Genomic DNA, 22678 nt, shown 5'->3' with positions numbered 1-22678 from the left:
CAAGCGGAGACAATTGGAAAAATCAGGTCAGTTGACAAAGAATGACTCCAATATAACTTCATGCACATTAGAGATTAGACGCTCTTGGCCTGGGCCCTAACTCTAGAACCAAAAATAGGTTTCGGGCTCGGACTCAAGCAAAGATATTCAATCGTCAATCTCCAAACAAATTCACAGAAAATAAACATTTTCTTACTGTGAGAAAATGAAAGCAACATTTAAATCAGTTCAATCATTGTAAAAATTTACCCCCTCCCCCCCCCCCAAAAAAAAATAAACGCTTATTCATAGTGTTTGTTTTTTTTTTTTTTTTTTGCGATTACTACTGCAGTATGTCATAGAGTAATGCATTTGAAGTGGAGCATTTCGAGAAAATTTAGAAACTTCTGCTGATGAAGAACATTTGACTTAACATATTTCATTAACAGAGATATGTCAGACTGTAGAAGGCTCGGTTTTTGATAAAAGAAAGTTTCCTTCGGGCTCGGATTTTGGTCCGAGACAATATCACCCGGATTCGGTTACAAATTTTCGGGCTCGGGCTCTCAAAAATGAGCCTGAACTCATCTCTAATGCACATTTTACCTGCATATTTTGTTAGTCGAACAAGTCTGTTTTTTTTTTATCTTAACATTTATATTTTTACTTTTGAGCCTCAATTAGTTTTATTTTAAAAGTTTATTTTTAAGTAATGAATATGAAAATTTCTACTGTAATTATGAACTCCACTTACTCAATTGCAATCCTCTTCTTAAAATATAGCATTAATTTATGATCATAATTAAGTCAAAAACAAAAGATGTTAATAAATTGTCAATGTTATCAGTCATTCCACATCAACTGATCCAATTTTCAAAATTTTTCTCCCTCAATCTTCCCCCAAATGGGATGAAATTTTATAGAGGCATAGGGATGTCTTTGAAACTTGCCTATGAAAACTGTCTGAATGATTCTTAATGGCTGCCAGAAAGTTCTGTTGGCTACTATATATTTTTCCATTTTTAAAATGTGGCTTTTTTTCCAGTTTCTTCAAAATTGTCCAGAAATGTTGCACAGTATACTCTAGAAATAGGTTCTTCTCTTTTCAAGATAGTCTATGAAAAATATTCCGTCTCAGAAAACTGCTGCCATCACTTTCCCAGCAAAAGGAAGTTCTTGGATCTGGTTCTTTTGACTATTTTTGTTTTACGTTTCAAAGCTTTCCAGACAGCCCTCATAACTTGGCCAACACGAAAGTGAGCCAAGAATGCCCTGGCAAGTAATAAAAAGGCCCAGTAACATTATACATAAATGCTTTTAATAAATATACCCATGCTTCTTAAAAACGAACATTTATTATTCAAAGTCACTGGCAGGCAGCATCATCACAGCAATTTTTTACCCTATGGACAATAAAATACTTCAGCTGGACTGCCAGAAGAAATTGATCACATTACAGTATAAAACTACAGATCATTTGCATCTTCAGGCAGTTTCATGTCTAGCTCATCTTTCACATAATATGGTCGTACATATCCACTATACATAGCAAAAGAAAGAAAGAATTATTAGAAATTTAGATCAGGTATGCAACTGCATGATCTTCTGCACAACCTGTGCCATTGCCATCTGAACAAAGAGGGGTTAAATTTTGAGGAAAACAGGAGAACAAAAGAGGAAGAGACTACATAAAAATAATATAGTCAACAGATTTTAGAGAACGTGGAAAATATAAACAAGACAAACACTCAGGAAGCAATGTCACAAACAAATAGTCTAAGTGCAGAAAACACATGCATGCACATGAAATAAAATACAACTGCAAGAACAGAATAAAATAAAATTAGGTTTTTAACACAAAAAGGATAAAATTTCATCTGTCTAATAACAAGCAGTGAGGTTAAAACAGGATTGAAGGAAAGAGGTAGCATGGATTTAAAATGACACTTAAGATTTGAATTAATATTTTATTATGGCAATTAGTGATTTATTTCCAAAAAGGCTTTCATTTCCATTTTTTGAAGCTATAAGATCGTAAATATGAATAAGCAACTCAGATGCAACTTAATGCACGAAACTTTGAACTCGAAAGTTTTGTTATATATAATAGCACTTTTAGATTTTTAAAGCTGCGATTGCAAACTAATGGAAGCATGCATAAAAAAATACGAGAATTAATGAAAGCTTTTCCCTTATCAAATACAAAGACTAGGACATTTTTTTTTGGGGGGGGGGGAATTACAGTGGCGAGTGAAACTTCAAGGTTCTGTTCTTCTAGAAAGCACTACAAAATCTAAAAGCACTATTAAGTTAAAAAATTAACAAAGTAAGCAACAAGTACAAATGGAAAAACAGCAAAGCAAAGAATGAAAAAAACACTTCAACATACAAATGAGTTTTTACTATATCTTAAATGTACAAATAACATCTACATCGAATCTGCATGTCATATGCTAAAATATTTATACGCACCAATGTGAAATAAGAATGATTTTCATACAGAGAATGTGTCTAATGAACTTAAAGATTACAAATGGAATGAAGGTAGCTTGATCAGATTCATGATTGAATATATAACAAATACAAACTTTCCAATTTACATCCATAAAATTACAAAACAATGCTGATCCTCAACTAAAAATTGTGCACTGACATAAATATCGACAACTCGGGCACATCGCTCCGTGGGCTCAAAACGAGAGGAGATCCATGCACAGTTTTACAATGATAATGGTTAAATTACTACTGAATAGTTGACAGTAAAAGTGACAGACAGTCAGCAGAGTGGGGGCCCGGTGTGGGAACAGGCCAGGCCAGCATGTGGATATAAATATACACGACTCCCAAGAGGAAATTAGCAACGGTAAAAAAAGTATGGGCGCTGTTCCCACAACTGCTCGTGTCCACTCTGCCCACAGACTGCTTCTCGTCCGAGACTTTAACAGCAAAGAAATGATTTATCCCCACTGCTGGCCAAAGGAGTCCTGGTACCACTCGACGTCGCCCCCAGAGGCGCCACGTGGTTGCTGGGGAATGGGCTGGTTCCCCCAGGAGTTGCCCATAGCCCCTCGGCTGTTCTGGAAGCGGCGCTTGGAGGCCCCCTGGTTCTGATGACCGCTGTCAAACTTACGCTTACCGGCCATGGTGCCCCGCGGCCTATTGCCGCCGCGCCCTCCGGCCTTGCCCAGTCCTCGGGTGCCTCCTTTAGCGCCACGCCCACGGCCGGGTGGGCTGCCCCTGGAAGACCTGGGGGGAGTTGATCGGGCAATCCTACCTCCGCCTCGAGGAACCTGGACAGTCAAAAGAAGATCCTGTTACTACATGCCATCAATTATATACAAACGGATATGAAAACATACTCATATGAGGCAGTGAGAAACAAAGGGATGTAAGTGGCAAAATTAAAAATTTGGAGATAACCAGTACAAATGATAGGGGGACCTCTCCTCTGTCTTGGGACAAGAGATAGTACTAGTAGTCCTGGTGGGTGCTGCTGTACAGCATGATTTAGAGAAAAAACCAATGAAAGTCTACCAAGGAAGTTATCTTTAAATGCAATTTATTCAACACTTTGAAATGTTCATTTACAACCTTTTGCTTCTCATTGCTTCAAATATTTTAGGCTTTGATTAGAAAATAAAAATTCAGGGTAAATCAAAATCTAAGAAATGCACGTAGGATTATTCATAATTCCTTCTAGGGGATTTTCCTAAGTACTACTGGAAAAAAAAAATTTGAATTTTGGTATATGGAATTTAACTTATGCTTTTTGCAACCACGAATGTGTACATGTAGGTGTGTTTTTGTCTGTGCAGGCATGAGTGTGTGTAGGTGCGTTATTGTATGCATGTGTGTAGATGTGTATGTAGGATATGGACGCAACCTGGAGACTGTGGTGCTGCAGCGGGAGGCGGGGCGAAAAAAAAATCATAGGAATTCAAAACAGACAAATGAGAACAATAAGCAATGTGATCGCTCAAAAAACTGAAAGAATACAGTAGCAGTTCAAATTGTCATTACGTACCATACCTGCCAACCTCAGAGAAAAAAAAAATACGAAAGACAGAAGATTTTTAACACAAAGTAAAATTAAGCAGGACATGTTTCTTAAACATTAGCTTACCCTCTTTACATTTAAAAATACAAAATTAGTAATGAATTTCATAACACTGAACGAACTTTCGTTTTGTAAAAACAACTTGTATAGTTTCTTTAAACGTTTGGAAACAACGTTTACTCATCTTTAAAAAAAAAAACAGCAATAAACAACACGAACTGAGCGAACAAAAATAAAAGATTAAAGGCGCCAAAATAGTTCCCTTAGTTGCCTGCTGCGATGCTCGCTTCCGTTTGATCCCGATGAAATCATGCAATTTCCGTCCTACAAAATATGAACTAGTATGTTGTGGCCATCACGAAACTTTCTTCTATATATATATATTTTTTCTGATCCCTCCCCATGCTTGATGAGGAAGCAATATTCCCAACAAAAACAAAATTACACATACAAAAACTTGACGACCATCCCAATGTCTGAATTCTTGCAAAAGCAAAGCAAAGAGCGAAAATTGAAAGTTATTTTAAAAGCCTTGCTTGAATTAATTACAAATATTTTATTTGTTAACAAACATAAGATGGCAACAGTTAAAAATTTTAAATCGAGATAATATTTCCGATCATTTCCATACAATTAAAATCACGAGAAATACGCAGACGACAATCTATTACGATTTATCTTTCTTATTGTTGCATTAATAAAAATATTTTTATTCGCAAAAAAAAAAAAAAAAAAAATCAACACCTCTTGGAGCGATCGGCGTCAAAATAGAACCAAAGCCTGTTTACATATGGATTCACATATATTCCAAATTTCAACCAGAACGTAGCATTACTTCTTGAGATAGGGCACTCAAAATGGAAAAAAAGAACGGGTGATTGCGCTACCTCCTTTTTAGCTGTTGACACAAAAATAAAATCAGTTCTTATACCCACTAAGGGCTACTTGCCGATAAATTTTTCTTTCATTCCGTTCATTATTTCTTGAGATACAGCAGTCACAATTGACGACAAAAAACGTTCTATAGCTCAACCCCCGTTTGAGTTATTGACACCAAAATTGAATCGGCACCTGTTCCTGTTAATACCAACATATGGACCAAATTTTGTTTGATTCCGCCAGTAACTTCCTGAGGAATAGCAAGCACGCGTAACTCGAAAAACGTCCCATTGCTCCACCCCCCTTGGAGGAATTCGCGCCAAAAACTAATGGGCACAAGTTCACATAGGGGCACATATATGTACTAAATTTCGTTCGATTTCATGCGGTACTTTTTGTTGTAGAGCGGCCACAAAAAACTGGTCACACACAGACGTGACACACATACACACACACACACACACACACAGACAGACAGACATTTTCCAAAAATGGTCGAAATGGACTCAGCACACCTCAAAACGTTCGAATCCGTCAAAATTCGAAATTCGAAAATTTGCACGAATCCAATATTTTCTTCTATATATTAGATATAGAAGAAAGTAAAAATCAGGAAGATTTTGCACGTAACTGGAAAAGAACATGAAAATCCGTAAAACTTCCGGAAGAGTTGGCAGGTATGACATACAAATGCATGTAATTGCTCAAGAACAAAAAAAGGCGAATATTTTTTGTTGAATTCCGCAAACCTGAAGATAGAAAATGGCGTAATTTAGCTTATTACAGGAGTATGCTCTTATTTTATTAGTTTTTTAACCGTGGGAATCAAACAAGGCATAAAATAATCAGTTTTTAACTCTCATTCAGTTTCTAAAATCTTCCTCCGAGTTCATTTTTATCACTGGTTGTTCAAAGAATTTAATATGTTTTATAGAACATAGACTATTTTTAAAAACTTGACTGTATTTTCAAAAAAAAAAAAAAAAAAAAATTTTGTTCATTCACTTCATTGACATAAATAAGAAACCAGATTCTTATGCAGAATGCAGAAAGATTAAGTCCTGAACATCAAGTATGTGCTCTTTAGCTGACATGTGGAAAAGTATACTTATGTTATTTTAAAACGAGCTGATGTGCGCATCACATGACTTCCTTTTACTCCAATTTAATGTCATTTCCCCATTATTCGCTGTTTTAATGTGATTCAATTGTTTACTCTCTAAATATCACCAACAATGGCCAAATTAAAACCAAATTAAAAAAAAAAATCCGCCAAATTTGTTGCCAAGTTGGCGACAAAACTTGGCGCCTAAAAGACTGGCGATATATCGCAAAGTGTTTGACAAATTATAACACCACTTAAGTTTACATCGAAATTAGCGATGATTCCCCCCCCCCAAAAGGGGCAAAAGACCCCTTTAGGAACATCCGAATGCAACCAAAATGGAAGGTGCACAACTAGACCCCACTAGGAATCTACGTACCAAATTTCAACTTTCTAGGACATACCGTTTTGAGTTATGCGAGATACATACAGACGTCACGAGAAAATTCGTTGTAATTAACTCTGGGGCAGTCAAAATTGATATTTCGGTTGTCTGTAAGTTCTTAGGCACTTATCCACATCTGGTCAGGTCGGAAAAAAAAACTCAACATTCGTTCGGGGATCAGAAAAATGGAAATTAAGGCAGATTTTTGAGTGAAAATTTTTTCACAAATACAATTTTTGTAAAAGGAAGTAACTAGTCTCAAATTGAGTTGTAATCTTCAAATATTTGCTATTGGTTTTCTTTTTTTTTAAAAAAAAATTATTTCCAAAACAGTACTCAGTTAGAAATTTGAAAAAGCCCGTTCAGAACAAAAATTTTCAGTTTTTCCTTGTACACCAAGGCTAATATAGTTAAGAAAAGTAATTGTTCAACACACTATTTTACACTAAAAATGTGCATGATGATTTGAAATCTTATCTTAAAGATAAGCATAAAACAAAAGCACAAGTCTTCAAATTTTTGAAGATTTGAAAGAAATTAAAAAAAAAAAAAAAATTGATTTAATAAAAAAATCACTTTTTGATTTAAAAAAACAAACAAACTGTGAGTCATAAACTGCATTCATTTTTTTCAAACCAAAGTTTACCATCAAATAAGTAAACTTAACTACATAAGTAAGTTAAAGTTTACTCGCTTTATTTGACGCTTTGTCAATTTTTAAGCTAGACCAGAAAATAATCATTTGTCATATGCTTTGCTTCATTTGGGACCAATTAATTTCTACCCATGTACTCTTCATGTGAAATAAATCTAAAGTTAACATAAAATCCTCTGAGCTATTTTTGTTTTACCAATTCATAAGAAATACTTTGTAAAAATTGGTTATTACTTTAAAACTACAGAGTCTAAAAACCAGTCATTTTCTGAGAAATAACTTTGTTTATGAACTCATCAATTCAATTAAAGTGTTAACAGAAAATTTTCAGGTCTATTTAAAATAGACTTGAAAACAAAAGCAAATAAAACGAACTTACACGTTCTGGAGGAGGTGCCACACGAGATGGGTATGGTCTTGGTGGAGTTGCATAGCCATAATCATAGCTATAATCTTCATATGGTGGGGCAGAATAGAAGTCATCATAATAAGGTTCTCCATATCCTCCACCAGGATAATCTCCATAGCCATAATAATCATAGTCATAATCTACAAATGAAAACAGTAATGTAAGTATTCAATATGGTATCAAAAAATAAAATATTTTTGAAATACTGAAGCGGGGGAAAATACATACCAAAACTTCGCTGTGGATTTTGGGGCACTCTACCACCACGGCTTCGGGGAGGAGTAGGTAACATTCCCACCATCCTGAAACAAAGTTTAAGTATTGAAATTGCTCATACATTTTATAAATTAACAAAACCTATTATAAAAAATATAAGACTTACATTCCCCCACGTCCAAAAGTTTGCATCATTCTGCGTTCTCTATTGCGCAGTACTTCTTCTTTCTTCTTTTTATCAGATGGTGGTTTAGCTAATGAAACTTCTACAGTTGATCCACCAAACTGCTTCCCATTTATTTCCTCCATAGCTTTCACAGCAGGATCTCTCTCAGCAAAATGAATAAATGCATAGTCTTTTATTTTTTTAATTCTCTCTACTTTCCCAAATTCTTCAAACATTTCTTTCAGTTTCTCTTCATTTAGTTCAGCTGTTAAATTTCGAGCATACAAAACTTTCACCTACAGAAGAAAAAAAAAACGCATGACTATGAAGCTGTTTAACTTATACTATCATTCCTAATATACGTTTCAATTTACCATACTTACAATATCAATTCTTAAAACACTATAATTAGACAAATTAAACAAACCTTGGACATAGTCTCCTCATCAGGTTCTTCTTGTGGGTCAGCCCAATCAACAATAATATCACATCCCCAAACTTTAGTCCTGCCAGTTCCTAACTTTCTCTTTCCTAATGATGCTGCTTTATGAGATTCATATTCTAAGAAACAAAACCCTCTATTTTTCCTTTTGTCATCAGGAGAACTATAAATGATTACCTCCATAAGACCAACTGAAAAAAACAAGCAAGACTTTATATTGCAACATGAAAATTGACCAAACTACAAACAAAGATCAGAGTTAGAAATCAGTAAAAATCCTTGGTCCTTCGGGACAGTCAACAAGAATATATAATGGTCCGCTTTAAATTCAACACTAAATATGTTTGTATCTAAAATTATTTACACTTAAATGATTGAATTTGTTTAGCTATTCTGAAAAAAAGCACTTAGTTGAAAATTTTTTGTTTCACAATCAACGTTTAAATTTTAATCAGCCAAGTCGCGTCTGAAAACCAATTTTATTTAACAACCTCTAAAATAGGCTACCAAAAATTTGAGAATCAGACTATTTTTACCCAGTTTCAGGATGCTACCCCTCCCCCTTTCACAAGAATGATAAATAAATATCAAGTAAAATGTGGAAGTGTGGTTAAAGTTATCAATGAACGGTTTGGCTTTTAAATGCTAAATACTGGCTAGGTTTATGAATTTGTTTTACACAAGTGTGATCAAAACTAGTCATCCATTGATGGTCCCACGGACAGATTTTTTTAATGGTGGTCCAAAGCAGGTTTCGCTCGTCTGGGACCACGACCAGTGGACCAGCAGTAATTTCGAACACCAATAGATATATTAAACTATTTAGTTTACTAAGCTTATTTACAAAAACTTTTTGACATTTATTTACAATATTTGCTGAATCAGGAGCTGAGATTCCATGACTTCTGCAAGTAAATTTTCATGACACATGGGATGCAATGCTTTCAGAACACCAGGGTTGCCAACCTTGGAAAAAGTTTGAACAGTATCTATGGTGATTTTTAGGAGCCTTTTGAAACTTTGCGGATCAGCTCAGTATTTTGCACAAAATTCTATGAAAGAACTAAAACTACTTATCTAAAATTGATTTTGAGCTTTAATAATCATTTTCAGCACTACATAATAAAAAACAGCTTTCAACCCTTTATGCTTGAAAACGTTCGGCCAGGAAATGCGGAGCAAAATAACTATTTTGCTGAGTTTTGCTATTTTTAAGGATGAACTCTGCAAAATGCAGAGAGGTTGGCAACCCTGGAACATATATTTTTCACAAGATCTGTCTAAATTAGTGTTTAGTAAAAATAAAATTGCCACCATCTGAGCTTGACTTTTCATAAATGTTTCTGAAAATCAAAATTAAAGCATAATGCAAAGAGCCGAGCTACTGTTAATAACTAAAAACAATGTGATAAGATTTTCAAATTCTATTACTACCTAAAGCCTTCAAAAACTTAAGATAAACAGAGATGAAAATTAATAATTTTTACGAGTGGTATTAACTTCAATCTACTCATATGCAAAGTATTTAAAATTTTAGTGGGTGTGGCAACAAGTTTTAAACTACACAACATAAAATTATTCATGTCCATGCAGTAGAATCACATGAAGAACAGAACCCAGAAGAACTGGAGGTTATTTGTTTTTGAATTACGTAAAATACAGTAAATTTGCTTCTTCAGTTTTACACTTAAACTGCAAAATTTGGCAATGTGTGTTTTAGAACTTGAAATCCATGATTTTTGAGATTTTTTGATGAAAATTGCAATTTTCCATGACAAATTTCAATCATGGCTGAAATTCATGATTTTCCAGTTATGCGGATACCTCTGAATATTATTGCGGATACCTCTGATTATTATAACAGTTCTAAAATCATTATTTCTCAGATATTATCTCCTGGTTCTAAATGTGGTAGATAAAATTAGTCACTAGTCTTTTTTACTACCACAAAGTCTTTAAATATTTACTTCCCTTCAACTTTTAGGAAAAATAAAGGAATGATTTCTTTCACAACATCAATGATTTAAGATCCAAGTTAAAAGTTGAAATTCAATTTTTTAAAATCAATAACTGCTTTATTAAAATAAATCTGATGAATACTAAAAAAAAAAAAATCAGCGATTAAAATCAGTTTTTATTTTTATTAATTAATTTTGCATTTTTAGAATGTATTGCTCTAAATTTAACTACACTGTTAACTACATTGCATTATACTATCTTAACTTCAACTGGCAAAACTACATAGATCTCTGTGTGTGAAACAGATTTTCACTCTTGCAATATTGCTTTTACTCTAAAATTAGTTTAATAAAATCACATCTTATTATAACATAACATAATTAAAAATCTTAAAAAATGTATAGAATATTTAAAATTAAGAGAACTAATCTTAATTTTAAAAGTAAGCTGAATTGATTCATCTGTTGTATGAAATATATTATGTTTATAAATGTAAAGTAATTAATATCTACAAATTTTCGAAGATTCATTTAAAAAAAAAAAGAAAAAAAGGAGAAATATTTAAATTTAAAAAAATCAATTTAAAGGGAAAAAAATTCTGATTTTTTTTTTTTTAAATCAAGAGCCCTGCTTTGGAATCAGATGTATACTGGTACAAAATCGATAATTTAAGTTTTAGACACACATTAGAGAAAAATTGATCCACTAAATATAACATTCATATTTTTTAATTAACAAGTTTTTAATGATAATTTTAAAATTCAAAATAAAATACTGATTTATGCTATTTATTTATTCACTACATTATTTAAAACATCTTTCTGGAGCCCAGCAACTCCATATTAGAAAAAAACATTATATGCAATGAAATTTAATTATAATTAGCATTTATACATGGTCATAAGAAACAGAAGCGCTAAAATTTTCTATAAAATAGGAGTTAGTAACTTTTTGAAAACAAAAATTGTTATTGCTATTCCTTTGCTAAGGTTAATGCTAATTGCCAATTTTTGCTTAAAATTGCTTAAGCAGCTGATTAGGTATTTTAAAAACACATAGACCAAATTTTGTTTTGTAAGTAAGAATGTGTCTTTCTGAACGAATGAATCAATAAGACAGACTCCTTAAACTGAGCGGAGCAGTACAGTCTTCTAAAAATGTTGTTTAAATGATGACGTAAGTCATAAAGTTCTAAATAGCTTAGAAAATGGATTTGGTGCACATTTTAGTTTTAAAATTATTAAAACGTCATGTAAATGCAACTGCAGACTTTGAATGTAGAATATTGAACCAAGTTTTTAAGTATATTAACCCTCCGCGTACAGTTCTGTAGCCATATTTTCTTTATATAAATATCTTACGATTCACATCTTCACCAGTTGTTTAAAACAATACAAGAATTTTAATAGTTTTAAGCTCAATAAAAATAAAAAATACGGTGCCTGCTGAAATCAGTTTTTAAGCGGGAGGAATCGGACAAGGTTTTTTAGTTAAAAAATTCACGCGATATTTTTACTTTCAGACACAGTTGGCTCTGTTTAACGACGCTCTATTTAACAACTTTCTCTATTTAAAGACCGCTTTTTACAGTACCAGATGGTCCACTATAGTGTTAAAGGCATTCTTTTTAAGGATGCTTCCTACTTAAGGACGATTTTTTGTAGTCCCTTAAAAGTCGTGAAACTGAGAGCCAACTGTATATAATTTTTAACCATTTTATCTCAAAAATAATATTGTAATAAAACAGAAAAAATGAAAGAAAAATGCCAGATGCTAAGCTAGTGAAACGTTTCCCTTACAATAGAACCTTTGCTTTCAAAATCTAATTTAGTCATTTGCTATGTTTTGTCAAATATTAACTCATTCATACTGAGAGTTACAAGAGTTAGACTTTAGATGTCCCCGCATGCAAATAAATTTAATTTTAAAAATCAAAATTATTTAATAAACATATAATTGTTTCAGGAGTATCTTTATATCAAATGTAAAGATTAAATTTGCTTATTCCTGTTTAGTTAAAATTTTAAGAAATATGACAAAATATTGGTGTACATTAAGCGTCTGTCTGGCTTATGACTGTGGAATGGTCCAAAAGTAGTTACACACACACACACACACAAAAAAAAAAAAAACTTTGTTCAATTGATCCAATTTTTTTTTTTTTTTTTTTTTGTTTTGGTTCCGTTTGTTTGGATTTTCCGAGTCCCTAGGATTTGAAAGTAAGTGGAAGTTGCTTCCCCTTCTGACAAACTTGCTAAAAACCCAGCTATAGCATGTTAATGCCAAATCTGATTATAAGGATGCCAGCATTCAGTCTTGCATAATATAGACGAACTCACGAACAGTGTTTACAGAAATCTTTATTCAAGCTAGTTAATTTAAAAAGAAAAAAAAAAGAAACACACACAAAAAAAAAATCCCACTTTGTTTCTTCTGAATCTTATGCAAAATTAATCTAAAAAATAAAGATATCTTCTTGATATCGTGATCATAGTACACTAATTACTTAACAATGGAGTAAATGGTTGAAAATGGAGACTTTCTACTATGACAATATGTTTTTTTTAAATTTTTACACAACCTGAATCGCATAAGAGGAAAACTCGAGCTACGTAAAATAAACAACACTACAGATTATGGAACGGTCTCCATTGATGAATCCTGCCGTAAAATTAGCTTCAATGCGTAGGTGTTGAGAGAGAAAAAAAAATTTAGATAATCCGCAGCAGCGTATAATCCATACCTTATTAATTTAAAACCTTTTTAACGGATAAAATGCAGGAAAATACGGAATTTATATTTGCAAGAATACTTGTAGCCTATGCTTTAACAGATCTGCAAGAACTTTTACACTATAAAATGAAAATAATAATAATGATCACGAGAATGATATTGGGAAACAAATAATGGTTAAGGCAGGTATCTTCGGCTGCTGAAAAGTAAACGTAAACTATACATTATTGCAAAACCTTTTTAAAAATGATTTTAAAGCACTTCCCCCTCCCACCTTTTTATATTCTAATATAAATTAAGGGTGAATTAGGCAAAATAATTATTTGCAGAAAATTTCCCCATCAGGATTTGTTTGCAGAAAGCTTTTCATTTTATCCAAGTCTGCCGGCATTCTAGGGACTCAAACTGAATAAAAATCCGTGGAAAGTCTTGCATATATGCAGGATTAAAATAGGGGTCAACGTAACAATTTTCAATAGCAGCAAGGCAGTTATATATATATTTTTTAGCTGTCAATATTTAAATATAGTTTATTTTGCTTAGACATACAACATTACTTTAAACTTACTGTTTTTAACTGTCAATATCATTATTGACAACTTTTAGAAATGAGCAGCAGTACATTTCCTATATGAACTATGTAAAATTTCTATATGAGCAGCAGTAAAATTTCTATATGATTTCTATAGGTAAAATTTCTGTATATACGATTCTTATCTAGTTTAAAGATAGCACAAAAGCAAGAATATTACATAAGTACCATGTATAAAAAACTTAATTATTTAACACTAATTTAACAGATTCATTGCCAAAATTTTAAGGAAGGCTAAAAATAATGAAAGACTACTGAATTCCTGCTATTACTCGATAAGGCTTGAATAAATTTACCAGCAATTACAATTCACTATTCTATCACCTTGAACCTCTTTAATCAATTCCAAACCATTTTGCTATCTAAAATCTTCATAAGAGCAAAATAAAAGTTAAGAAAATTTAATTGAATTTTTTACTAAAATTGTTGGCTAAAATCAATTGTGCTGCAACTGCTTTAAAAACTTAAATTATAAGTGTCAAAATGACGAACTGCAGAATAAGAAATATAATGGTAAATATAAAATTAGTCATGTTTAAATAGTAGAATGATATAGCCGACAAAAACAGGAGAATTTTAGAGGCAGATGCAATTGTGGACAAATTTGTAAAATAAAACACCCAAGAATAATATAAAAACCCGCTAAAACGCATAAAGTTTTACATTTGATCGGAAATGTAATGCAATACGTAGCATATTTAATTAATAATACATAAACTAAAAGAATTTGAAAAAAGAAATTTTACAATTCTGCTTTTACAAAAAGGAGATGCAAAACCTTTTATACTTACGTTAGTAAATGGAACATGCATTTGCCGAGACACTGAGAAATAAACTTGAATACAAAGAGGCCAAAACAACTTTTTGCAATAAACAATTTTAGCAATAATTTATTTTGTCAAATAAAGGAAAGATCATGAAATTTTGAATCATTTTTTTTTGCATACCTGTTAATTTACTGAATTCTTCAAATATCTCCTCTTTGCTCTTGCTCTTTGGGATATTACCAACAAAAAGCCGAAGATTTGGAACTGATACATTGACTTTCAGATTCTTGCCAGGTTTGATTTCATAATTATCCAGCTGAAAGTAAAAAACCAAACAATCTTGCCAAAATTTTTTAATTTAGAAAATGTCACATGCCAAAAGTGTAATTTTGAATTTTTTTTAAACTTGGGGAAAAAAACATGGTTCAGTTCCACAATTTAAAATGAATTAATACAAGCAAGAGCTATTATTTTTAATAAACTATTGAGAGAGGAGACCAAAATGCATTACTTTTGTAAGTACATAGTGTCTCGTAGAGTATTAAATTGCATTTTGAATGTTTCTATTTTTTAAGCATCAAAAAGATTAAATTCAATTTTCTAAACACTTTAATATATAAAATCATTTACTCTGCCCGTCAAATGAAGAATCTAGCAAAACATTTACAGGCAAGTTCAATAAAGAATAATAATTATTTTGAATTAAATGTACCCATTCATGAATAAAAAGAAGAAAACTAAACATATGGGGTGGAGGGATTCTGACAAAACAATAGTTAAATTTCAGTTACTAAGAACAAATTACAGCAAAACCTCTCAGTGGCAGACATTAACAGGATCAATATTTTAGCCGGTAAAACAGGGGTGTCTGCAGGACGGGCATTAGGCCCTGGTTTTAACTCCAAGCCAGCTGCTCACATCCAGAATATTGGCTGTTTTCAGCGATTCCTTACTAGTTTTAGCATTTGTCATCTTATTGATCAAATTCTTTAGATTTAGTTGTCTGCAATGAATTTTTAAAGCTAACTCCAGTCTCTATAAGTTGACATTTCAGAGTTGTGTTTGCTAACAAGAAAATGGTCTCTATATTTTTTAAATGAATGTATTTAAAATAGGAAGTCGCATTGTCTATAAAGAAAACATGGCTCTTTTATATAGCTAACTTTTTACCCAAAGGCACTTGTGAATCTCCCATGACACTGGTTCCCTGGATTTTATAGTATTCAGACTTTTATAATGGAATGCCAGTCAACTGGTAAATGCTTTAAACACAGGCCTTTCAAGTACTAGGATCTGTTTTCCGGATGACAACAGGTTTCAATTTCAAGTTGTCCTGACTTTAATACTGGCTCTAAACAAAATTATTAAGAGTCTTTGCAAAAACTTTTCAACAGAAAACCTTTTGGTCTGTCAAGACTAAATCTTATCCTGCAAAGCATTATAAAACAAATAGATTTAATCAACTTTCTAAATATAACATCAACTTTTCCCTGTTTAATGATTTAATTCCTAAAATAATTTGTCTACAAAAAAGGATATATCAATGAAAAATTTCTCTCAGAATAGTGTGTCTATACAAAAGAGGTTTCAAACACATTAGACTTAATGTGCTAGTGTCAAAGAATTAAAAGCTGCATGCATAAGAGGGTTTTCAACGAGATTTTTTTTTTTTTTTTTTAATTTATAAGAACTAGCCTATAACGTCATAATATTCTTTTTTAGACAAAAATGTTTGTTGCCATTAATGTCTGCCTCAGAACGTTTTTACTATTTATATTTGTTTGAAATTTTAATCATGAATGGAATTCATCAAATTTGACATATGTCTTTTTTAAGTATAGTTGTGCGTAGCATTTAGGATTTATTCAAAATTTATTTTATTTACTTTGATTAAATAGAACAGTGAGCATAGGCAGAATTTAATGCATCATTTAATTCAAGAACACATCGGAACAATAAAAATTCCTGAAATGCATATCATTTATAGTCAAATTGAATCGTCTTTAAATTTAAAATTTAAACTGAATGCTTAGTGAATTAAATTGATGAAAAAAAATTTTTTTTCATAAATTGAATGAATTGTACGTGATCTAATATTTATTAAATTCAATACTAACCTGCTTAACAGCACCTTGAGCAGATTCTCTGTTACAATATGTGATAAATGCATAGCCACGGTTTTGACCAGTCAATGGATCCATCATTAGGCGAAGGTCCCAAATTTGACCACATTTCTCAAACACAGGAATCAATTCGTCTTCATATATTGTTTTTGGTATTTTTCCTACAAATACCTGAAACAAAGGTTCAAGATTATTTAAAAACTTGGCAATAAAACAGTTTCTCTGAAAAAGGAGCAATGTATTTCGCGCCCCCCCCCCCAGGCATTTTTAGAAGGACACTGCACCCTGCCACTTCAATACTTATGCTTATGTCCGATTCACACTAACTTCTTTTTTGTATTTGTTAATGTGCACTCCTGGACCTTTTTAGGACTGCTTTCTTCTGCTACCAAAAATATAGCTGTAGCAGCCTGTAACGAGAAAAATTCTCTCCAAAATAATTGCCAGATGAAGAAAATAGTTTCTATAACGATCTCCCATTTTTTTAGATAAAAATTTAGCATTTGACAAAATTTAACGACTAGAGCAGGGGTCCCATTATGTAGACTCAAAGTAATGAGGAAGCTTGCCCTTTTATCAGATAGCATCCTCTATTTTTGGGTTTAAGGGAAAATAAGTATGCAGTGTAAAAATACATTCTAGAAATAGAGCATTTGGAAATTACACATTGATACTGAAATGTCTCATAGACATCTTAATGACTTTTGAGGGAATAGTTCTATTTAAACAAACCTTGTTTAACATATCCTGGACACACCACCTCCTTCTCAAATTCCAGTTCTCGATTTTTAACCATTTGTTTAAATTTTTTTTTTTTGAATTTAGGTTTAAGATATTTTTTGAACAAAATTATCTTAACATGAATACAGCGAAGCCTCAATTTTACATTGTCTGTTCCATGCGTTACCTCTCTTCAGACGCAATTCTCTGCTGATCCTTGAAAAAGGAGGCACTCATAATGGGTTTGAAATAGAGCATGGGATTGTGCGAAACGCACACAAAATCGGTACATCCCGCGCAATCCAAAGGTCTGTGTGGGATCCTCTCCCCCCATAAATTCTTAAACTTAATAATGAACTCCAGACAGGGAAAGCGGAGAAAATAAAAATTTTTTCCTCCGTGCAGTAGTATTGGCGAAGAGCAAACCATTTCTTCTCCCTTCTTTGGAAAGATGGATAAATTTTTAATAAAGTGTCCGTTAATTTAAAGCAATTCAAGTTACATCGACGAATTCTGATTCACCAGCATCAATGCATTCTGATTCCCCGTTCGAAATGTGATCCGAAAGCTACTGGAAACGACAGTCCATTTTTAATAGGTATAGGCTTTTTTTCCTTTAACTTTTTGATCGTCAGAAAAAAAATCTTAGTGCAGTAGAAATATTATTCTAATCAATGGGGACTGAACCCCATTTGGATAAGTAGATCCAGGAAATGGTCTTTAAAAAAAAATAATTGCTTGTATGTTACTTAGTTGTAAAATATTTTATTGGAAATGAAATAAAATAAGTTACTGAATAATTATTTGAAAATGGGGTTGATATTCCACTAAACAATTATAATTTTAAAATGAATAAATAGAAAAATAAAATAAAAAGGAATTACTAAAAAATTCTCCCCCAAATTCAAACAATCCCCCGTGGAATCCGAAGTAAAGGGGGACACCCTTCCTCCTAGAAATTGAACTATTTCAAAAACTGTTATAACATTCCAAACCTTGTTTGACAGATCCTGGACACACCACCTCCTTCTCGAATTCTAGATCTTGATTTAACCATTTCTTTCAAAATTATATTTTGAATTTTAGTATTCTAAGATATTTTTTGAACAAAATTATTTTGACATTAATACAGCAAAACCTCAATTTTACATTGTCCGTTTCATGCGTTATCCCTCTTCGGACGTCATTTTCTGCTGATCCTTGAAAAAGGCGATACTCATAATGTTAAAGCATTCTAGATTGTTTTAACATTATGAGTATCGTAATTTTTCCTTTTTTTTAGTAAGTCCTCTTTTTTCCAGTAACAGATCAAAATAATATTTCATCTACAAGTTTCACAAAAAACTCTTTTTAGTTTCCTATTTATTCAAGATAAATATGTTTTTATAATTGCTAAAGCCACTATGCATTCTTTTTGTTCTGTTTAATTGTCCTTTGTCAGCTTCCCTTGTCTTGCTATAAGTGAAATTGTATCTGAAAACAAGTTAAGATGACAGTTTCCTTACAATTTTACTATTTTCAAGAATATCCAGATATTTAACAACCCTGATTTTCAGGGTTTAACCTGGGTTCAAAAGTTCTTTAGCATAAAATCAAATATAGGGGAAAATGTTAGCAAAATGCTAAAATGTTACACATTCTCATATATTTATATATGCCTCAGTGTGTTTCATCTCTAGTTGAAAATAAAATTCATATTTCATCTGTGACATCTTTGAAGAAATAAGTACAACAGCTATTTTTTTAAAACACAAAATAAAAAAAAAAGAAAATACGATTGGTGTTTAGAACGTTGCAGTCGCCACCTCCTAATAAAGCAGTTATTGGGGGGACATAATGCTGGATAAGACTAATAGTTATTGAACTTAATTAGAGTTTAAATATCTTAGCTAAGATTTAAAAAAGATGAAGTGGATTATTACCATGCATAATTCCTTTCTTTTTAAAAAAAATAATTTTTTATTTAAGCAAAAAAAACAAAAATGCATTGCTTTATTTTCGCAATTCAGATAGTGTCTTCACATTATGCGAAAAATGCAACCGTAGCAGAAACCCTGCTGATTTTACGTTTCCGCTTGGAACCTTTCTTTGGCCCGACAAAAACTTAAAATTTGGGTTCCACTGCACCGACAAGAAAATTGAGAGAAAAAATACAGTTGACTTAGAAGCAACTTAGATTATGCTTTTCGTAAGTGAATTCTAACAAAGCACGAGAAAACCGCAAATTATTTTTATTTTAGAAAGAATAGATTGATATTTATCTTTACTTTCATTATGAATTCAAAAAAATGATGTAATTAATTTTTGATTTTGGCAACAAGTAAAAAGCAAATTCTTGAAATAAAATTTTAAGCTAGTTAGGTTTTTATTTGGAATAGTCAAATAAAATTAATCTTAAAAGGAAACTAAATGCAGAGCTGTTATTTCTCATAAAAGACAAAATTTTATAAGTTTGCTAAAAGTTTGGTATAACTTGTAAAATTAATACCAGATTAACTTGTGAGGATTTTTACAACAAGATGAGAACTAAAAGACTGTCTAAAAAAGTCCTATAAAAAGAAAAGTACAGTCGAGATTTTCAGTTTAGAATGTTGCCAGAAATTTTCTGAAACGGCAACCCAACATTTTCGGAAAATTCAGATTACAAACACCCCTGCATTAAAGATTTCTTGGAGACAAGTAAATCCCATTATTAAATCATTTAAGTATCAGGGGCCAATTCAGGATTTTTTTCTCACTACCTATTTTTATGAAAGTAAGCATTAATTTTGTGATTTTTTAAAGGCATATTCTAATTTTTGTTAAAGAAAATTAGAGCAAATTAAACGTTAGCTTGAAAAGTGCAAATGTCATCTAGTATTATTTCTGACAGATTTTTTTTTTTTTTTTGGGGGGGGGGGGTGGGGGGTGGGGGAGTTAAGAACCTACGAGGTAGGAAAAATAACTAATAGGCTTTGTACTGTGTACAATCCAGGAAATCAGAAAAATGCCCCCCCCCAAACTGATGCTAAAAGATTGCATAAATGCAATTTAGCGAAAAACAACTAAAAATGAGTTAAAATACTACAAAAAAATTTGTTACCTATGTATTTTTCATATAAATCTTAGCATTTTTTTTATAAGTTAACCCTGTTTTAAACAGAAAAGCAAATTTTCTATTTTAAAATCTGGATTTTTGTGAAACTTGATTTTTTAATAGTGTTTTGTGACTGCCGATTTTTAAAATTAGTTTTGTGAACCTGCTGATTTTATCACTTGATTTTTGTGAAAGTACCGATTTTAAAATCAGATTTTTATGAAGGTACCGAAAAACACTAGTAAAATCTATCTGTATTGGGTCCTGGGAACAATACTGAAATATCATTTAAAAGAAACAATTTTGACATAAAAATATTTTACCTCACAACCACTGCTGGGAGGAGGCTGCTCCCAATTTGGAGGGGGACCTCCATACTTTCTTTGACCTGTTGTAACATCAAGAGTATAACCTGTTCTTTCTAAAATTGCCTATACAGAAAAAGAAATGCATTAAGCAAACAAATTGCACAAGATGCATTTTTAAGCATGACACATTTAAATTTTATACCTTTATTTTTTCCTCATCCGGTCCTTTGGTTGTCACTGCAGGGGTACCCATTTTTGTCTTTTGTCTATAAGTTTTCATAATACCACATAAGTAAGCACTTTTGTTCGATACATGCTCAAGGTTTATTTCCATAAACTCTTTTAACACAGATAATGCCCCTTCAACAGGAAATTCCTTTAAAGCTTCTAAAGCTCTTTCGTCCAACTCGGAAAATGTCAATTTTCCTGCAAGAAAAACAATATTAAAAAAATCTTGTTCTCAACAAGTAGTCTTTTCAAAATTTAAACGAATAATACTTGCCTGTCGTAAAAATTTCTTCTAATTGAGAAACCACTTTTTCTGCCAAACCATAATCGGCCAATTCCTTTGATTTACTGTCTGTTTCCATTGCTTCTCCATTCTTTTCCTCTGTCATTTCTTGGTCATTTACTTCATTATTTTCGGCCATTCTTTTGTAACTGTAAGTTGAAAAATCTTGTTTTACAATCAAGAAATAGACAAGAAACTTTTCTCCAGCAACTATACCAGGTGTCAAAATATCCTAAGTAGGCTAGGGGAAATTTTTTGTAATTTTTCCTACCCAATTTTATGAATATTGATGTCTTACTGGGTTTTCAAGAAAGTAAGAACTTATGAAATTTATTTTTGCTTTTTCAAATAAACATTTCAATATAACTTTGCAACACACATTAGCTAATTTATTAAAGACATTCTACAACAGACTTTGAATAGACACTTGTGCTGATATGAAATTGTTCAGTTGTATCACATACTAAATCTTTTAATATGATGCAAATAAAATTTATGGAAACTTGGTGCAAAAAATGTATATTTTGGTAAAATTTTAAGCTTGAGACACGTTTTGCATCCTTGCTACTAAATGTCTGTTTTTAATTTTGAGGTGCCCCCAATTTATGATCGTGAAAAATTTGTGTAATTTAATTGAAAAACCATGCTGGTAGCCCAGTGGAACTCTACTCTATTTCGACTTTTTCAAAAATTCATTTTATGAAACTTATTCACTTCACAAATAGTCCCAAGATGATCACATTAGTTCTGCACCTTTACTTTTGTGTAAGTCATAACAATCTCTAAAATTTATCTCTGCCAGTTAGCTTCAGGAATTTAGTATAAATTTGAAATTCTTTGGGCATGCGTGATCTTTGGATCAGAAGCAATGTTTAAGTGCTTTATGAGTTGGAACAAAAATTTATTAATTTGCCTTTATAGACATTCAGCAATTATTAAAAATTGAAAATATATTTTCAGAAGACTGCATAAAAAACAATGAAACAATAAGCTTCAAACGTTTAATATATAACTATTACTCACTTGTTGATCGATAAGACGAATGCTTTTACACTACACCAAGAACAAAGCAAAGTGAAAGGTAGGTACTAGGTATAAAAAGCCGGTAGGGATGTTTGATAATATTACATCAAATGTATCACTAAATTACTTGCCAAATAAAGGAATGAATGAAAGTACGTACTAGCTTACTAAAGAGAGGTAAACAAAGATGTAATTATTAGTACTTTTTGAAATTCCAGAGAATTCAGCCGTCCCGTGCCGGTTATTGCATGCAACGTGCTAGGCATACGGGGGTTTCATAAGTTACAACACGGTAACAATACAACACATCATTGATTTGATTTAATGGTTACCTATTAAATTCAAGCATAAATATACATTGAGAAAGACAAACTACAAACCTTTGAATGTGGAAAATGACAAATAAAATGTTCTTATGACAAACTAATAGAGGAAAACTGCTAATTATAGTTTTTTTGTTTGGTATTTTTAACGGACCGGCAAAGTAATTCTGGGCATTCTGGGTAATTCGGGGCTGTGTCAATGAATTTATAAAGTTACAGTGAAATTAACTACAGGAGTAGTAGTTTTTAA

General features: G+C 32.0%; 1 protein-coding gene across 5 annotated transcripts; it reads right to left on the bottom strand.

Moving 5' to 3' along the window:
- Nucleotides 1-1317: 1317 nt before the first annotated feature.
- On the bottom strand, nt 1318-22611 carry LOC129228225 (heterogeneous nuclear ribonucleoprotein R-like). Of its 5 annotated transcripts, XM_054862893.1 has the most exons (12): nt 22486-22611; nt 21074-21231; nt 20774-20997; nt 20587-20694; nt 16462-16638; nt 14525-14660; nt 8279-8484; nt 7852-8147; nt 7698-7771; nt 7440-7609; nt 3116-3269; nt 1318-1518 (listed from the first exon to the last, which is right to left on the bottom strand). In XM_054862893.1, exons 2-12 carry the CDS (start codon nt 21219-21221, stop codon nt 1493-1495), a joined length of 1719 nt encoding a protein of 572 aa, XP_054718868.1. In that variant the 5' UTR covers nt 21222-21231; nt 22486-22611; the 3' UTR covers nt 1318-1492. The 5 variants fall into 5 exon arrangements, with proteins under 5 accessions (XP_054718868.1, XP_054718864.1, XP_054718867.1 ...); XM_054862889.1 differs by lacking the exon at nt 1318-1518 and having other exon boundaries at nt 2213-3269; XM_054862892.1 differs by lacking the exons at nt 1318-1518; nt 22486-22611 and adding an exon at nt 22266-22378 and having other exon boundaries at nt 2213-3269.
- Nucleotides 22612-22678: the final 67 nt, after the last annotated feature.

This window comes from Uloborus diversus, chromosome 8, assembly GCF_026930045.1.
Source record: "Uloborus diversus isolate 005 chromosome 8, Udiv.v.3.1, whole genome shotgun sequence".
NCBI classification, from domain to species: Eukaryota; Metazoa; Arthropoda; class Arachnida; order Araneae; family Uloboridae; genus Uloborus; species Uloborus diversus.
Note: the sequence above shows the minus strand (reverse complement) of the source record. Positions and strands in the feature narration are given on the sequence as shown.